Source organism: Haemaphysalis longicornis, unplaced genomic scaffold, assembly GCF_048455015.1.
Source record: "Haemaphysalis longicornis isolate Haplotype H1 unplaced genomic scaffold, Haemaphysalis longicornis Haplotype H1 scaffold_2, whole genome shotgun sequence".
NCBI classification, from domain to species: Eukaryota; Metazoa; Arthropoda; class Arachnida; order Ixodida; family Ixodidae; genus Haemaphysalis; species Haemaphysalis longicornis.
Genome location: NW_027526295.1, coordinates 73,009,419 through 73,029,069, shown reverse-complemented (window position 1 = coordinate 73,029,069; position 19,651 = coordinate 73,009,419). Strand labels below are relative to the sequence as shown.

At 45.8% G+C, this 19,651-nt stretch overlaps 1 protein-coding gene across 1 annotated transcript in view; it reads right to left on the bottom strand.

Annotated features, from left to right (window-relative positions):
* LOC144168065 (lysosomal acid lipase/cholesteryl ester hydrolase-like) overlaps positions 1–19,371 on the bottom strand; it is a 50,714-nt gene extending 31,343 nt beyond the window's left edge. Inside the window, exons 1-3 of the mRNA XM_077697150.1 lie at positions 19,330–19,371; positions 16,549–16,747; positions 9,706–9,820 (exon numbers count right to left, since the gene is read on the bottom strand). Of these exons, the coding sequence (XP_077553276.1) occupies positions 9,706–9,820; positions 16,549–16,747; positions 19,330–19,371 (356 nt within the window). The remainder of the gene's footprint in view (positions 1–9,705; positions 9,821–16,548; positions 16,748–19,329) is intronic.
* Between the last annotated feature and the right edge of the window lie 280 nt (positions 19,372–19,651).

The following is a 19,651-nucleotide window of genomic DNA, read 5'->3' as shown; positions in this document are numbered from 1 at the left end:
ATCCCTGTGCTGGACAAAGTCAACTGCCAACTTCAGCCCTAGGCACCCCAAATTATTCTGCTCCAGTCCGTGTTGATGCAGCTTCTAAAGGACCTCATGGCTAGGTTTGTTAGTCCTGCCATGACGGTCTGCTTTTCACACAGGATGTTCCCTAGCAAGATCTAAAGAAGTAAAACCCAACGAAGATGTAATCCTCGGGGGCAGAACATTGTCTGCTGCGGAGAGGCTGCGTGCCAGCGACAAGCAAAAGTTGTATTCTAGGGTTTGGTGGTACTTTACTGTGGCATTGTAATGATCAGAGGTCCAACTAGAATCTCGCGCCAGACGTACGACACGCTCCGTTGCACGTTGTCAGCACTTGTAGTTCAGGCACGAAAACAAGACCACAAAACGAAAGACTAGTGAATCGTTCTCAGGACTTAGCACACCCACCCGGGCAGTTCGGCAAAACACAAGTCTCGGGAGAATGTCCTCGCGACGTCTCACCAAACCCCAGTCCCGGCTCGGATGTCAGCGTCGGTGACTGGCCGAGACTGCTGAGGGGGCGGAGTTCCTCGGGCCTACGCCGCGAGGCAAGCGGGCACCAGGGCTGTTTGAGCGCTCCTCCGGAACAAGGACGAGAGGTACGCCGTGTCTTCTCGCCGGCCTGGAGGTCCAAGACGCAGGCCCGAACCACTGATCGAGCAGCCTCGTTTTCTTCCTCTCTCGTTCTCCCTTCGCGTGCCCCGTCTTCTTCCTTCTCGTCGTCGGTCCCGCCCGTCATTTACACTTTCCCGCGCTTTCCCAACAGTAAACTCCCACACTTTACCACAATCACCCCCCTTTTTAGAAAGTTGTGAACACAACTATTCCAAGTTCCGGAGATGTCCGGTTTGAAGGAATTATTTAAAAGTGCCTTACAAGGGGCCGCTTACAACATAATTGCACCCCAAATGTACAGGAGAAACTATACAAAAGACGCACAGCACACACGACATTCAACGGTCACGACATGAAACGCGTATTCCTCGCATCTATGCCCTGCTCATATAGTCGGCACCAACGTTTTCAGTGCCTTTGATATAATGTACGGTGAAAGCATACTCCTGAAGTGACAACTCCATCGCAAAACCCTGTTGTTGACGTGTTTCGCGGACTGCAAGTACTGTAGAGGTTGATGATCGCATTCAATAATGAGCGGTTTATCATAAAGGTAAATGTGAAATTCCCGGACTGCCCAGACCAGCGCTAAGCACTCGCGCTCGATAGTAAAATATCGCACTTCTCGCGGGAGAAGGTTGCGGCTTGCGTAGGCAACAGGATGCAATGTATTATCCTCTCCCGCTTGTAGAAGCACAGCCACAAGGTTTGCATTGGAGGCGTCTGTGCGCAATACGAACTCTTTGGTGTGATCTGGGGCTTTAAGAATGGGAGCTGATGCCAGCTTCTTTTTCAGGTCGTGGAAAGCCTTCTCCTGTTCTGGTCCCCAAGTGACGGTGTTCTCACCTTTCCGCGTAAGGTCCGTCAATGGTTTAGCTAGCTCGGCGTAGTTGGGTATGAATTTCCGGTAGTAGCCGGTTAACCCGAGGAATGATTGGACGGCCTTCTTGGTGACTGGTGTCTTGGCGTCCTTAATTTTGTCTAGGGTTTTCTCGAGAGGCTCTACTTTGGATTCCCCTATTTGATGGCCGAGGAACGAAACACGGTGCTCCCCGACTTCACACTTGGATGGTTTGATCGTGAGTTTGGCCGCTTCGACTCGTTGGAAAACTTGCTGTAGGGCTTCCAAGTGCTGGTCCCGCGTGTCCGTGGCTATATTTACATCATCAAAGTAGTGGTATACATGATTCAAGTTCCCCAGTACAGCCCTCATGAGGCGTGCGAACACGTCTGGCGCAATCTTGATACCGAAGGGCATATACTTAAAGTGGTATAAACCAGATGAGCTGGAAAATGCCGTCATTTCGCGGCTTTCAGGGGCCATGGGGACCTGCCAGTTCCCCTTTGTAAAATCAAACTTGGAGAAAAACTTCTTCTTCGCCACCAGGGCCAGGAGAACGTCTATCCGTGGGATGGGTTCCCGGTCGCAGACAAGGAGCCGGTTGAGCTCGCGAAAGTCAATACAAAGCCTGATAGTGCCATCTGGTTTGCGTACAACCACAACAGGGGCACGTTAGGAAGATTTGGACTTTTCGATAATGCCAAGTCTCAACATTTCTTGTACCTCTTCCTCGACAACCTCAACTAGTGCCAGTGGAATGATGTACTGAGGTATGTGAACGGCCTTGGTGCTCGTAGATCTTAATGTGCACTCTACAAGGTCGGTCTCCCCAGGTAGATCAGAAAAAATGCTTTGGTAGGCCTGGAGCAGGGTGCGCACTTGCTTAGCACGGTTCGGGTCGAGGTCGCGAGAAATTTTGACGTCAGCGATGGACTGCGATGAGTGGAGCGAGGGGAACGGAATGTTGGTCTCGTCCTCCCCTTCGTCAGCGCTGGACTGAAAGTTTGTGGTGTTGAGCAGCTGCTACTGACGCTTGCTTAGGAGGTAAAGGTTTTCGTTCTTCGTACAGTTTGAGCATGTTGACATGAAACACCTTGGTCTTCCCACCTTCGTCAATTATATCGTCGATGTCGTTTTTTGCATCAACCACTTTGAATGGGCCTTTCCACTGCATAAGCAGCTTGTTCGAGTCGGTGGGTAGAAGAATTAGGACCTTATCTCCAACACGAAGTTTTCGCGGCCAGCATTTCCGGTCGTAGTATTTCTTCTGCCTCAGGTGGGTGTTTTCCAGTTTGTCGTGAGCAAGTTGGCAAGTTTTTTCCAGTCGCGTCCGGAGATCGACGAGGTACCCATATGTCGTCCGAACTTCATCGTCAATTTTTTCGTTCGTCCATAGCTCCCTGAGCACAAAGGGCCTCTAACATGCCGGCCGTATATCATCTTGAACGGGGAAAACCCGAGGTTGGCTTGTGGGACCTCTCGGTAGGCGAAAACAAGAGGCGCAATATTGCGGTCCCATGTTCGGGGCTTTTCGTGGCACATCCTCTTCAGCATTGTTTTCAGTGTGCCGTTGAACTTCTCAACGAGGCCGTTCGCCCACCTACCGATTTGCTTTCCCCTGAGCGACTCGTTCAGCACGCTGGTTCGCGCGTTTTTTCTCAACCCACTCGCGGAGCTCATGCCCAGATAGGCCGTACTGGACGCCTAGCGCTGTAAGCTTCTCGAGGTCCATGGTGGTCTTTCTGTACGGTACCAAAGTCGTATCAGTCAGTATGCTAGCTGGATCCTGACAGGCTCGCCACTTTTGTAATTATCAGAGGTCCAACTAGGATCTCGCGCCAGACGTACGACTCGTTCCGTTGCACGTTGTCAGCACTTGTAGTTCCGGCACGAAAACAAGACCACAAAACGAAAGACTAGCGAATCGTTCTCAGGACTTAGCACACCCACCCGGGCAGTTCGGCAAAACACAATTCTCTGGAGAATGTCCTCGCGGCGTCTCACCAAACCCCAGTCCCGGCTCGGATGTCAGCGTCGGTGACTGGCCGAGACTGCTGAGGGGACGCAGTTCCTCGGGCCTACGCCGCGAGGCAAGCGGGCACCAGGGCTGTTTGAGCGCTCCTCCGGAACAAGGACGAGAGGTACGCCGTGTCTTCTCCCCGGCCTGGAGGTCCAAGACGCAGGCCCGAACCACTGATCGAGCAGCCTCGTTTTCTTCCTCTGTCGTTCTCCCTTCGCGTGCCCCGTCTTCTTCCTTCTCGTCGTCGGTCCCGCCCGTCATTTACACTTTCCCGCGCTTCCCCAACAGTAAAATCCCACACTTTACCACAGGCATTACTGTGGTAGTATTTTAGAAGTTATTTTCGCTTCATAATGAATTAGGCCGCTTTCCCCTCTGCACTCTTTGACATGCGCGAGGACTTGAACCACGTATTATGTGAATATGCGCGGTGTACAGCAGCTAAGACGCCCCTTTTATGTCTTTGAGCCAGCAGCTTTCTAGAGGACTAACGCAAAGTGACGTGTTAGGGTCTTGGTATAACTCGAAACGAGCATCTCGAGCGACAAAATCTATATTGACTTTCCTGCGAAGTACAGGACTTCATCAGACTATTTAAATAGGGCTTCTTTAGTGAGTGCACCATCGTTATCATAGTCATCATCACCACTTCCGCAACTTAATTTCTCATACCTCTGGTGTAGCAAGCCTTTGCCAGGCTAACCTCACCTGTACCATTAAAGATTATTCTCTCTCTCTCTCTCTCTCTCTCTCTCTCTCTCTTTCTCTCTCTCTCTCTCTCTGTGGCATGCGACTATACACTCCACAAACTTCCGCTGAGAATGAAACCTTGTAGAAAGCGGACAGCGCAATTTGAAGTTGCTGAGCGGCTCATCTTCCAAAAGCCCTCGCTTCTGCTTCGAGTCTTTCCCGCAAATTCTACCCCTGGTGGAAGAGAAGAAGCGTTGGATGCTCTTGAAGTGGAATTTGCAGAACTCTAAGCAGAATATGCTTCTGAGGACATTCTAAATGAAGAGAAGACTCATCTTCAGTGGTTCGAAGTGGGAACAATCACTAGCGTGGATGGGTGAGGGAACTTTGTTCCATTGCGAAGGTGACGGTGCAGCTACTTGCGATCAGCACAGCAATGCTGAATGTGAGAGCATCATTAGCACGGCTAAAGAGACAGTCAATTGATTTTTGTGGAGCTATTGCCCTCCGGCTCATATGAAAGCCAGCGTATTGCAGAGCACTTTATGGGCTCGCTTTCTCGTCGTAGCTCGCTAACCGTCGATGTCAAGCAACTGTCGGAATCAGGCGGCGCAGCAAAATAACGGACCCACGTAGAGCTTGGTGTACCGTATTAGGAAGTTACGCTGAGGCTTCGAAAACCACGCGATTTAAATAGTCATAACCGTTCTAACCTCGTGAACCACTGGCGCTTTTCATACATCTTCGCGTTGTTTAGCGCCAAGACAACTGCAGGTACAGTCGTCAAAACAGTAAACAACAACAAAGCAAGAGGTGCCTGCCTACGCACAGAGTTGCAGCTCACGTTAGCTACAGCCGCATCTTTGGCGCCTGGTTATCGGCACTCACGATGCTGCCCTACTGCACTCCGATGCTTCATCGCATGCTCACAGCCTGGCTTAGCAGTCCGAGCGCTGTCGTAAGCTGCCGTTCTGGGCATACGCTGGCACCTCGTTCTTTGTTGTTAGCAGTTTTGACGACTGTACATTGCAGGCACCATCTGTGTATATAACCGGCAGCCCCCGCGTTCATTTAGTTAGGAACGCTCGTTGGGTTGGTTTTTACGATAGTAAGCGAAAAAAAGTGGCCGCGCAAGAAAATGAAGCAGAAAGGGTCCAGCAGCGCAAGACAAAAATGGCGCGTTCGAAATGCCGCAGAAATGCTCCAGCCGCACAAGAAAAAAATTACGCGTTCGAAAAGATGCATAAACAGCTCCAGCATACGATATTAAAGCAAGCACGAAAAGAACAGAACTCCCGCTGGCGCAGTTTCAGGCAGGGGGCGTGAGAGCACTGCGAAGGCGGGAAATTTGAACTCCATATTCATCAAGAGAGGAGTGAGACAGGTCGGCGAAGAGCGTGATGGGCGGTAGCAGCGAGCGCATAACGGCGCCACCACCTATTATACCGAATCACTGCTCTGCACTTCCGACAGATTTCACATTGAGTGGTACGGCTGCAATGTCTTATATACTAGGGTAACCGCAAGGGATTTCCAAGTAAACAGGTGGAAATAATTTTAATTTGGCACTAAAATTTTCGAAGTCTAAAAAAGGACGACAGATAGTGTCTACACGTGGCACTTACTTTACGTGTCAAAACAATTCCGTCGATTTCAGCGTGTGACTCAAAAACCGCATTAAGGAGTAGGAAAGGTAGCCCGTTATTGTTGTTTTAGCCGGGGACAAGCTTTAAATGCCTATTTTACCTTACGAGCAGTTAAAAGTGTGTTGCAGCACGCCTCACTGTCGTCGTTACCAGCGTTCTTTTTGGCAGGACACGTACGACTGGGAGATATCAAAATTCGGATTTCAAAAGTTATACTACGCTATCAGCAAAGTCGTTTCGGGTTGAGGTGTTTTAAGTGGCGCCCTTTAATTTCGGATAAAGAAAATATAGTCGACAAATGTTTATTCCTCCTCCTCTCCATTTAAGAAGACGAGAGACGAATTTCGGTCTTCGTTTTCTATCTAGACTATCGGCGACCTCGTTATTCAATAGGGTCACCACACAAGACACTGTTTTGAGGAGACGTATTCTGACAAGTTTTTGAAGCTTACAAATTCCGCAACTGCCAGGTCCCTTTGACCCTCTCCACTTCACTTTGCCGCTCTCCAAGTTTGCTGCTCTCCACTTCAAGAACCAGGAGTAGAGCTTCTCATGATGCACGAACAACGCAGCTCAAAATAAACACCCTTACCCCTTTCTGATGTCATGATCCAGTTTCAGTAATTCTCGAAATGCTAAACAAATATCCCCCTCACCCCGCCCCGCCCTCCGAAATTGCCATCATGCATAGTGGGAGGTCCATAACATGTGACTTCGGGAAATAATTTGCACGCATTTTGTGGCCGAAGGAACAAGTATTCGTTTTTTCGTCCCCACCCCTGCTGTTTTCAGATAAGGGCAGTGTCGGCCACAAAAAGTATGGACGACTACGATAGAGAAATTTTTCTTTCCAGTTGTCAACAGTTAACAGTATTTAACAATATTTCTTCATATCTGACCTAATTTCCATCAGCTGTGACCGAAGGCGGCCCTCTGGGGCGTTTGTTCTTTCTGATTAACATCAACGATTTGCCACTGAATATTTCTTCACGCATGCGGATCTTTGTTGACGAATGCATTATCTAAAGATCAATTAAACGTGTTGACGACCACCAAGCGCTTCAAGACGATCTCAGCCTAATTTGTCATTGGTGTAACACTTGGCTAATGGCTCTAATCTATCAACATGTCAAGTAATTTCTTTTGAGCGTAAGCGCGTAAAGTCACATTGTTCATACCACGCCCATCATAAATTATTGTTGCATACCGAATCATACAAATATTTCGGCGTTCCCCAAACTAAAAGCCTTCATGGTCATCCCACGTACAGCAGCTGTGCAAAAGCATCGAAGACATTAAAATATTTACGCCGTAATCTTAATACTTCACCTTCGAATATTCGTAAATTGACCTAGCAGACATTTGTTCGGCCACAACTCGAATACGCAGCATCTTTTTACTCCCCGCATCATAACTATCTCTGTGTTGGACCGATTTAATCGACATGATTAAATCGGTCCAACACAGAGCTGTCCGTTTCATCTCACGTTATTACAGCAACCATTCCAGCGTAATACGAACAGAGCTTGGCCATTCCCTTCAGCCTTTGGTTCTTTGCCGCAATATCACTCTTTTATCCTTGCCGCACAAATATGTTTATAACGGCACTCGTTCCACATTGCCTATTCAAATCGCATCGAACACATCTCAAAGAAGAAAGGGCCGATTACTTTTCTCCCGTGTGTATGGTTCAGTATATGCGTTCAACTTCTCACCGCTTCCGGTGTCCAATCGCTTGTGGAATACCTTTCCGATAGCATTGCTTCAGAAAATAAGCACGAAAAATTTCGTAATCTCCCACACGAGTAGTTTCACAGTAGCTCTTATAATAAACGGCGTCACCTTGTTTTGTTCAAGGGTTCTGAACTGTTTGCGATGTATTCCATTTACATTTTGTTTTTTGCTTGTACTATTCAGTTTGCTTTATGTGGTTCACTTACTCATTGTTTACCCCAAATATGTAAATTATTTTTGATTTTCTCTGCTCAAATGTTACTTCAAGCTTTGTATACATTCATTGCTTTGGTTGGTCTGTACTGAACCATGTCGTATTTTTGCGTCGATTTCCTACAACGTACCTATGAGGAGTTTTTTATTTAAATTTAATATCGAGTTCTCAGTTCTTAAAATATCTGTTATTCCTTGCGATGGCTCTTTGCTTTTTGAATGCTTTTTTATGCAACCCCCCTTACTGAACCCCCCTCGGAACCTGTAAGGTATTTTAAATAAATAAATAAAAGGCAACGCTTCAGCCGCTGTTTAGGTGTTGGGCTTTATAAAACTTGATACAAAAGAATATCCGAAACGCATGCGTCTCTATAGTGTAAAAGACCAGTCAGGCGCCATTCAAGTAATCCAGACCTTTTCAGAAGAGCCGCTGTAGAACACGTACAATTTCTGAAATCTTCAAACCTTAGTTGGCAGATTATCTCAAGCACTTCAAGATTGTCTACCATTCTACTGCAAGCCACCTGCACACGAATATTGCCTCAGTCCATTCCAAAATCTAGATCACATCCTGCATTACACATTCGCGCGCACGCTGGTAATGCCCGTTTAATCCACTAATCGCAGAGTATTTCAAGCTTGCAGTGCCTGTAAAGGGTAGTTTACTCCATAAAACAGCGCTGTGTAGAATTGAAATTTGACAGCGGCGTCATTGGCGTTCAGGAGTAGAGATTGCGTTGGCGTGAATGATAACTCGCTCAAATTTTAAAGAAAATGAGATGCTTTCGCTTGGAGCACTTCTTTTGTATTTTGTTCCTTGCGTCATAGTAAGGAAGCTGCTGGCGAAAACTGTCTGTTTTGGTTGGAAAAGATAACGCTCTCTTTGTAGGGGCCCCGCCAGGAGGTAATTCAATATAATAAACAACATATTTGTTATAACAACACTGAGTACAGAAAAGCTGTATCACTGCGTAATTTTCCTGACAACTGGGGATTTGGTTCAATAGTTTAACGCACCCATTCAAGGCGATACAGGTCTACTGAATGCCCACTGAACCAAGAATGGAGCCGGAAAACTCCTCAGGGTCCCTTCGACCGGGTGCTTATGCCGTTATGCTCACCTGTTCAATACCAATTAATTAAATCACGCAATGCCACTTAGTACCTTCGGCCCCATTTTTAGAGCTGCTGCTTATCCTTAAATCTGCAGGACAGAATCGAAGCATATCATCATTTCAACATCATGTGGCTACTTTTCATCCGAATATTGCAGCTTATTTATTTTGCAGGCAACTCGGCATGTACACCGGGGGATGTAATTTTTTGCGTAAGAATACTGCCCGATAACTTCGTAATGCCAGAAACGGCAATGCACTAACTGGAATACAGTTGCCTGGAAATTTATCTTTGCATCAAAAACTTAATTGATTGATTGATTGATTGATTGATCGATTGATTGATTGATTGATTGATTGATTGATTGATTGATTGATTGATTGATTGATTGATTGATCGATCGATCGATCGATCGGTTGATTGATTGATTAGTTGATTGATTGATTGATTGATTGATTGATTGATCGATCGATCGATCGATCGATCGATTGATTGATTGATTGATTGATTGATTGATTGATTGATTGATTGATTGATTGATTGATTGATTGATTGATTGATTGATTGCAAGGTTTACCACACCGACGCAACGCAGGCGATGAGGCGCCGTAGTGGAGGGCTTCGGATTAATTTTGACCACATGGGGATCTTTAACCTGCGCCGAAATCTCGAACACACGGGCGTTCTTGCTTTTCCGCTCCACCAGGAAAGCAGCCCCCGCGGCCGGCAATCGAACCCGCGTCATCGTGCTCAGCAGCAAACGCCTTAGCCACTGAGCCACCACGGCGGGTGCATCAAAAACTTGCCTCCACTCCCAGAACCTGGGGTCGTCCGTTGTTAGCGTCTTGTGGTGGTTTGACTGCGGTGTGCCTCTAGTGTTCAGAAGCCACACGTCGAAACCAGCATCGGCCAGAAGAAAACCTACATTGGAATATACAAGACTTGTTTTTGGCTGGTAATACGCCATTACTTACTTCGTATTCACAGCTAAAACTTGTTGTCATTCAAACGTTCGTAAAAAAATACTGCGGTAACCCAAATTACTAGCCTCTCGTGGCTCTAAACGGTACGCGATAGTCATACCAAGAGTTTTGGGAGGTCACAAGTATTGTAGGCTGTCAACAGCGTAGAAACGATTAAGAAATGCTCTGATCTATCCCATTTATATAAGAAAGTGGGCAAAAATCACTGCGGCGATTTTCGGGCGGTGTTTACTTGGACGACAAATTAGGCAAACGCGCATGAGCGCTGACTTTAAAGACGATGTGAAGGTAGTCTGGAAATAGCTGTTTTGCAGCTTACCTTCTCCCTTACACCGCCCATTATTGGTTTTACTCTGGCAAATGTTTTCAGCATCTTCACACGCAGTGTATCAAAATATGTTAAAAAATGTGGAGGCTTTTCAGGAGTGTTAGACCAAGTGTCTGCAAAACATCACTCGTACCGTTGAAACTTAGGAACTTCAGCTTGTTTCTTTTTCTAGCCTGAGGGCGCGATAATCTTTTGCGAAGCATGTAAAGGGATAAGATCACCTTAATATCTACAAATACGAACGGCACCCGTGTCCATAATGTAGGCATTTCATTGTGACCACACGCTTTATTTTAGTTTCGAGCATCTTCTTTTGCAGTAGGCTCTTAAAGGGACACTGAAGTGAATTTGTCAAGCTCCCGTTTTTGCTTGCACTGTGTAGACTGGCTCAAATTAACACACTATTAATCGTTTATCCGGTTGACAAATCGGTAATTATTTTACAAAGCGCGAAAGAAGAAAATCTACCATGCGCGGTTTGCGGCGGCCGCACCAACTAAAGGCTGTGACGTCAGGAGGGGGGGGCACCGTGATTGGACGATGCCCAAGGTTAGCAATCAAAAGTTTCGGTTTCGGTTTCGGTTCTGTAAAACAACATGCTTGACATCTGATGGCGTTGTTGGATAGGCATTCTCGATTTCTCAATTATCGCCGTACCGCGCTTCTGCCATGTTGTCGGCTGTCAAATGTCTAAGATAAACCTCCCAGGGCGGCTTGGAATCGTAGAAATCACTAGACGAGGCCTACGCAGTGGATGAACGCCCTCCGCGTCACCGCAGACTCTCAAATGCCATGCGCTTTTCCCGCATATTCGGAGCTTGCCTCACTCATGTCTGTTCGTAAAAAGCTAGTTCGCACCAGGCCAAGGGTGTGCTGATTCAGGCCTGGGCCCACTGCCCGCAAGCAGTCGGTGCTTGTGGCAACAGCACGCCAACGAGAACTCGCTAGCGCGTCATTGTCAGTATGCGCGCGTTCTGCGATCTCGCTCGTGGAGCAGTGAACGTTACGGCCCAAAAATGGTGAACTCAGTTCAGAAAACATCGGCCGCATACGAAAAAAGCAACTTACAAAAAAAACAAATACATGTACCCTCGGGGATTCGAACTTGCGACTTCCAAAACAAATTCCAGCGCCTCAGACCGCTAGGCCACGAGCCGGCGCTGGCCGACGTGGATATATAAGGTTTATAATGTATGACCAGTTTACACTTTTATTTATTTTAAGCATTTTAAGTACTTTATGTGAATATTTGTTGTATATCACTCCTGCAGTAAGTGTCCCCCAAACTTCCACAATATCTCACGTCTAGCAATTGCATTTATTTGACGGAAAAGCGTTCGCAGATGTGCGGTCGTGCTGCTGACCGCTGTGCTTGTTTACCCAGCGCAAAAAGTGCTTCCTGCTCCCTAGTTTTCCGCTGTACGGTAAAAGTTTCAGGTGATTTTGTTTTCTTAGTACCTATATTGACTTCGCTGACTCTTCTCCCGCCTTCAATTGGGCTTAGATTTTCCTTCTAGCGTAAAGTCAGCGAAGCGTCGCATGTGCACTTGTGCAGCGCTTGTGTGGAGCGACCCGGACTCTGAGTTTGACACAGTGTACAAACTAACAAAGTAAGGAAAGGCACATTCTTTCATTCACAAAGGTGTTGTGGCTTAGTTTCAATTGAGCGAGCGAATAGCGACGACCCGTCGGCGGCCGGCGGACGTAACGCTGGGCCGACTGACTCGATCGGTAGGTCGGCTGGTCGGCGAACCGTGCAGTAGCGCAGCCATTTTCCTGCTCATCTCCTGCTGACGTCACACGAAAACGCCACAGAAAATGGGCGAGCGTAAAGAGAGGAGGACAGCATTTTCGAATTGATTTTTCTACTAAATAAATTCGCGTAAACGCGGCCAGAGTGGTCGAAACAATGAGTACGGACTCCGAACTACAATTTGCGCTAGTAATCCCGCAATGTTTACAAATCACTTCAGTGTCCCTTTAAGACGGCCGTATATCTTTTGTTAGTGTAAGCGGTTCTACATGAAGAAGGTAGCAGTGGGCTTTGGTTACTCAATGAGGCGCCCCCTATTCGAAGAGTCTAGATCTCAGTTTGATTAGAAATAAAGTCGTTTTATCTCCATTTCTCTCTCTTTCTCTCACTCTCTCTCTCTCTCTATCTCTTGCTTTTTTTCGAAGCATATTAGAAATATTTGAAAATATTCAAGATTGTTCCTTTCAAATTTCGCGGTGACGTAGTACGGAAAACACTAAAAAAATATTAGTTTTTTGAGCCCTATTTTATCACTCAGGTGGCCCGTTCATTTGGATCAAGAGACACTTCTACAATGCACCGTCATATGTCTTAGCAGTTGCCTTCGTCGGCGCCCGGAATTTCACGAACAAGAATCCGCGACGTATGAAGGGCTGGGCGAGAAAGCGGAGCGTGCATTGCCAGTAGTTCATTCGTCCTTACGGTCATTTGAATAATCTTTGTATGTGCGCAGAGGTTATGGCAGCACACCAGTTTTTTTATGAAAAAAACTGTCATCTGGTCTTTATGGTCCCCGATAAGACGCGACCACGAATTTCTTGTTTCCTACGTATGCTCCTGTGTGAAAATTGTAGCAACTTACACTTTGTGCAGAATTGGGATGAAGCATACAGGAGGTTTTTTTTTAAACAAAAAACAGTGTTAAGTGTAAGCCTGAAAATTCCTTGTTTCAATGAGTTAACAGATAAATCTATGCTAAGCTGAATTTCTGCGCTTATCTTGCATTCTCTTGATTGCGCGGGTCACATGAGAAGAAAGGCTTTCTTTTCGTGCCTTGTTATCTAAGCACTTGACCGGAAAAGCTGACCATCCTAGTAAATGCATGTAAATATTATTCTAACGCGTAATTTGGCCATTTAACGCCAATAATAGGTTTGCCCATAATAATACGCTGCTTCTCAGTTGGGACAAAAGTAGATCTTTTAAAAACATCTTTTTCATCATTATCCTCTTCATCATCATCATCACCACCATCATTAGCAGCAGCAGCAGCCTGTCTACGCCCCCTGCAGGGTAAAGGCCTCTCCCATATAACTCCAATTATTCCGGTCCTGTGCTAACTGCAACCAATTTATCCCCCAAAACATCTTGATCTCATCTGCCCACCTAACTTTCTGCCGTCACCTGCCCCGCTTACTTTCTCTAGGGATCCACTGTGTTGCCCTTAATGACCAACGGTTATGTATCCTTCGCGTTCAATGCCCTGCCCACGCCAATTTCTTCGTCTTAATTTCTACTAATATGTCCTTAACACGCGTTTAATTCCGCTCTCTTCTTGTTCGTCGACGTTACACCTATCATCTTCCGTTCTATTGCTCGCTCGAGTCGTCCTAAATTTAAGTTGAACCGTTTTAAAACTTACGGTAGATTAAACAAATATGTTCTAATGAGCATTGCCAAAAATGAATATAAATACTAACTACATTGCAATACACATTTTTTTTTTCTGAACAAAGCGACGAAACGAGGTTTTTACATGAAGGTCGTCCGATAACAACGTACTTATTTTTCCCATCAACCCTTTGGGTGCTGCCAGTTGCGGAAAACATGTATTTTTCCTCTGGCTTTCGCGGCGCTGAAGTGTAGATACAAAAAAATGCTACGTGAATCTGAAGCGTCTATTCTGTTCAGTTACCAGAAAACAAGTGAAATTTTGCGAAGTTTTGCGGTTGCAAATATTTTCACACAGTTGTGAAGAATATGTATACCTATAAAATGAAGTGCTCGATACACTGACTGACTGAATGAGGGATTCATAAACCACCAATGAAAACTGTTGGACCTAGATACTTGAAATTTCGGGAGTACGTTTCTGTCACGGCTCAGGGGCTCACTAATTCTGAATCCTCGGAAATTCTGCCAGGCATGGAGGAAAAGGAGAAAATTGTCTTTTCGCATACTCAGGATTATCTCGCTCGCCCATTGAGATGTTGAAGTGGCTTTTGCTGACTTATGTGACCCGTAAAAAAATTCGCTCCAATCCACGCTGCGAAAGTGGTTGGAAAGCAAAGCTTTAAACGACACCCACAACAATTGCTCATGCGATGTCACTTGAATTCACACACATGGCTCTACAAAAAGCGAAACCAGAGATTCTGCCTGTCGTTACCTGGAATCGGCGGGGACGGCGTCCCGAACGCAGCAGCAGTGTCAGCCACGGCCGGGCTAGAGCGGCGGACGCCGCCGCCGCTGTACTTCGGCCATGAGTCCCAAGATAACGGAAAGGAGCGTCTTTCGAAGGGTTAGATTGCGGTACCTAGCCATCCTGATGTGCTGGCTTGGGGTTACACCACCACTCGACACAAGCGCAGACACCGAAACAATTTGGCATGTGAGCTCAGTGATCGCCATTTATACTGATTTAAACTAGTTAGTTTAGTAAGTTCGCGAATTGCGAGAAAGCTGAGGAAACTTTTATGATCGCTATTTATCAGAACCAGTTGCTACTTTCGCCTTTTGTAATACCTCCTAAAACACAACCAAATTGGTATTCACTAGTTTAGAAATCGGAGTCCATTCGTGGAAAGCAGTGCGCAAAAAGTAGCGCTTCTCTAGCGGCCACATGTCTGTATTTGGTTTGTACATTTTGTTTTCCCGAACTGCAAACCGATCCTTAACTTATTTTTACCGTACGACAACAAATTCCATCGGGTCAGGGTTACCCAGGAGGGGCTGTCGAACAAGTTAATCAAGCCGTGCGGAGTAAGCGCGCAATGGACGCGAAGGTGCATTAAAACAGGCCCGGAACAATTGTCGCGAAAGCAGACGACAATGCCGTACCGCCGACGCCGCCAATGGCGGGCACGCACTTCCGCGCGGGGAGCGCTAGGTCAATTCGCCGCGCCATCTATAGTGTTTTCCGTGAGTGAATCCATCCGCCCCGCCCCCTTCCCTCCCCCCCACCGCCACCTCCGCCGCGTTGGGAGTTTGTTATCCCGCGCGCCACGAAAGAACCGTTGGCTGGTAGAGCTAGAAAGCTTTGCTTTAAAATCTTTAAAGATTGCTTTCACGGTTGTGCCCTAGCTACCCTCATGATGCGAATCTGCAGTTGGGAATATATTGCGTTTCTACGAAGCCCCAAAATGGCATCGACCGATCAATACATAGTATTCGTTTTTGCTCCCAAATGTTACTCATTCGAATTGCAAAGCAGGTTTAGGTATTTCGCCCTGCGACGGTGCTAAAAGGGCTAAACGTATTTTTTTTTAATTACACAACTAACATGCAGAAAAGGCCAAAGGTGGGATGTCAACGCCCAGCCAAGCTGCTCATTTTAAAGGCTTGAAATTTCAGGAGTACATTCGTAATATGATACAGGAGCTCAATATTGCTGAATTGTTTTTGAAAGAACACTCCGTGACGAGTTTAAGCGCTGAAAATTATTTTTAGGACTGTCTCTTTCTCTCGCAGGCCCGCTTAGGTATCAAACCGTTTTTTCTTTATTAGGTAACCCATGCAAATAAATGCCTAAGAACTGGTTTACAAGGCTTATTTCATGACAGCCACCTAATACGTAGAATCAAGATCTCGAGGAAATTACGTGTGTTTAGGGATTCTTCACTAACTATTCAATCTGCAGCTAGGTATATCAAATTTGTTTTATCCTACAAGTGGTACCCAAACACATGTCCAAAACTAATTTCAGGATTTTGTCCTAACAAGTTAAATTAAACTTTCCCGGGTTCTGACGTCATATCAAGCCTCCCATGGGAACCTATAGTATTTATTATAAAACTGCAGCTGATAGTTATCCGTGACACCCGCTGAGATAACACTTCCCATGTGTAAGTAGTCGTTTGACCGCACTGGCTTCGTACATTTTTTTTCGGCATGTTTGAAATAAATCACGAGTTCCAGCTGCTTTCTATAACAGCACGGCTTCGCTAGGAGCCGATGTATGGACTGCAGGCACGTATTCCTAATGGTGTACAACTCTACGGTTAAGCAACCAATTATAACAATTAATGAATACATGAATATGCGTTATCCGCATTGGTATCATAACCTACCTGGTCATCGCCGGGTACTACCGCTAGTTTAGGATAATTATGCAGTTCGCATATTAGTTTTAATGCGAACTCTATATTAGTTTAAAGCTAACTTGAGTTTTAATCCCCATACCTTTGGATAGTCAGATATGCTTTCTCTGTACTAATTTCCCCTGATAACCCTCAATTTGGTATTGTGAGAGATCACACGCGCGTGTTGAGAAATGGGTAGTTTCCTGGGCCACACAAAGCAAACTATAGCGTTATATCACAAACGGACACGGCAGCAGTTTGCCGTGCTTTCAGTGCTTTCTTGCCTGGGCTCTGGGACGGGAAGTTCGTAACCCATCCCCCAGCGTTGTGAAAGATCCCATGCACAAGAAGCACGGGCGGTAAGCTCCCTTTCTTGCTGTCCGCTCCCACTCCTTGCATCCTGTCCAGTTCCAATATGTAGCCGTCTTCGGTGGTCACCTTGTGAATCTCGACCAGGTGGCCAAACCTGCCCATGAGGCCGGCCTGTAAAAGATTTTGTTCACTCCATTTGTATTTAATAATAATGGTTTGCTATCATTGTATACATGCTGCGAGACTGACTTTCTTGCCGCATGCATTTGAAACTGTTTGTTTTTATGCGAATTGTCGGCGATGCCTGTAGCTATCATTACGGGAGACCCCATAAACCTCTGATTGAATATCACTGTGATAAGTAAAAAAAACGCTTAATGAGCATATTTCAGGCGTGTCCCGCAGGCAAAACATCCTTAATAACAGCGCTTCATGTATACCAGTGTAAAACAAAAATATGCCCATGTGTCCATGAAATGGCCCCGCTGACAGTCCACAGCCGTTGTTCTGTGGTTCATTTCATGCATCTCAGGTCGTGTATGATTGTATGATCTGTAACACTTGACCAATTACCCCCCTTACTCAATGCCCTGTAAAGGGGCCTGTAAGGAATTTTAAATAAATAAATGGGGCATTCAACAGTGCTAAGAGTTTTGCTGGTGAGTACGTTTTTATTGCTGCTGGCACGGCATTGTACGGCGCACATGTTCGACGCGATCCTATCTTTTGAGCGTCTCAACGACCGGCCTATCAGAAACGTGCACGCCCTCACTGGACCAGCACCATTCACCGCGAACCAAACGTCTCATGAACCGCCCTTCACCTATAACTTTCTTCGTTTTCAACGTCATCTGTCACCGAACTGCAATGCAAAGTACATATGCTGGGGAGGCGCGCAGATAGTTATCGGTGCGATACGGTCAGCTGGATGTTTTATATCGTGATCCTAATATTCCTAGTTTCTTTCTTGGTGGTTTTAAAAGCTCTATTCAACGTCCTATTGCTACATCGTCGTGGTGTCGTGTATGAAGTCGAAGCTTTGCTGTGCTTACTGCTGAGATTTCGTGCCAGGTGTTATCAGAGTTGCGCTTGTTGCGTTCAAGAGAGGTCGAACTGAACTCTAATGTTCTAAACATGACGTCACTTCACCACTCAATTCCGGTAAACGGCTTGAACACGCGAAAATTGGTACACGTGCAGAACTAGCTTCTATAAGAGGTGCTCCGGCTGCCCACTAAATTTCTTATTGGCTAATGCATTTGATCTTGTAGAAATAAAACCGTCGGAATAAACTATGAGTGCTGAACTAAAATGGGCGAGGGGAAACTATAATAAAAGTTATAAACCCGCCAACCTCAACGGAAAGAATACTATGCATCAAAGCGGCAATCCTTTTTTTTTCTTAATTTGTTTAAAAAACAACCAGAAAGAAATTTGGGTAAGGTACATCAGTTTTCTGCTCCGCAATTAGATTTTGAACTAAATCCTGCAGACATAGAACGACCTCGTCGCCTCGAAAATTCTTATCAGAGTCGATAATGCGCAATCTTATATTATCTTCTTGAAACCATAGAAAATAATTCTGGCATGTGGTAGCAATCTATCATAATGCAGTTCCTTGTACGAGAAGATGTAGATAATATAAGGTAAGTTAAGATAAGATAAAATAAGATAAGATAGGATAAGATAAGATAAGATAAGATAAGATTTATCAAACTATAAATTTACAGCAATTTTGTTGCGGGAGGTTATGCAGCCAGTCTATGCGCTGAAGTAGCTGGGGAATGTCCCAAGGTGTCCGCGAATCAAGCTGAAGGGAATGGCCATCGTTTACGGCGCTGCATAAGGAAAAGATGAGGAAGATGAGAAACGCAGAAGGCTCGACTAACGCGAGCTTCGGTCTGCCAAGGCTTGGCTTCTGTGGTTTACGCAAATACACCAGCCTTTAAGTCTGCTTCCCCGTAAGAATATATTCGTGGGCAAGCCTAAGCTTTCAGCAGGCTTGTGTTCACGTTGTTAACAGAATTCGCAGAGTAGAAATTAAGTTCATTCCCCGGAAAAAAAAGTGCCCTTCAACAAGACGGCAGCTGCCTGTAGTCGAAGGGTACTTTTATGGCCTTTGTTTTGGCATAAAGCGGGTCCACATCTCGGGCAGCCGAGGTGTGGTCCTGTTTTTATGTCATGACTTCTCTGAGTTCGGCAACCAATTCGTTTAGTGTACTAAGCGAAGACTCAGATTGGAGAACTGGTTCGTGCGTGGCCCGTGGGAGACAAGGAATTGTACACATCGCCGAGCGGTTAAGGGTTTCCAGGCGAGTGCACTGCTGCTGACCTAAGTGGTAAAAGTGAGCAGAAACAAGACTGAAAGAAGAACGCCCCAACAGATGAGACATGTTGGCTGTTGCCTCATCGTCCTTGCCATCAATGGTAACGATGATTCAGCAATCGAAAGAGAGAGAGAAGGCTATTAGAAGAGAAACCGTAGAAGAGAAAGCCTAGATTATTAGAAGAGAAAGCCTAGATGTTTGCCGGAATTTTGACACCGGCATGCTGCTCGACTGGGGAAGGGGGGAGGGGGAAGAAAAGGCCCTATAGAGTACAGGGCAGAAGAAAGAGGGAGAAAAAGAAGAAATAAAAGAAGAGAGAAAAATAACAAAAAATGACGTTCAGTTTATGTCAGTAGTGTGATTAAAAAGACCGTTTTTAAACTCTAAATCACTGCAATGACGACAACCTTGTCCAGATAATCGAACAATGACGTCGGTGCTTTGCGTTGAGCTGGTGGAGACGGCCATGGAACCAGAAGTGCTTTCAAAATCGACTATTCGTATAGTTTCTAATGTTCCCTACCTAGCACACGCAGCCCAGCTCTTGAGCAAATGGAGAATGTTCGCGTAAAATCTTAATATTCTTTTCGATTGTGTCGATGCTACAAAACAGAACTTAATAAAAGAGAACATACTCTGTCTAATTTATAAAACCTGAGGAGGAGGAGGAGGAGGAAAACTTTTATTCATATAAAATAAGAGCGCTGTGAGTGGAGTCCTCAGTCCAGGACCCCAGAAGAGCTTGCTG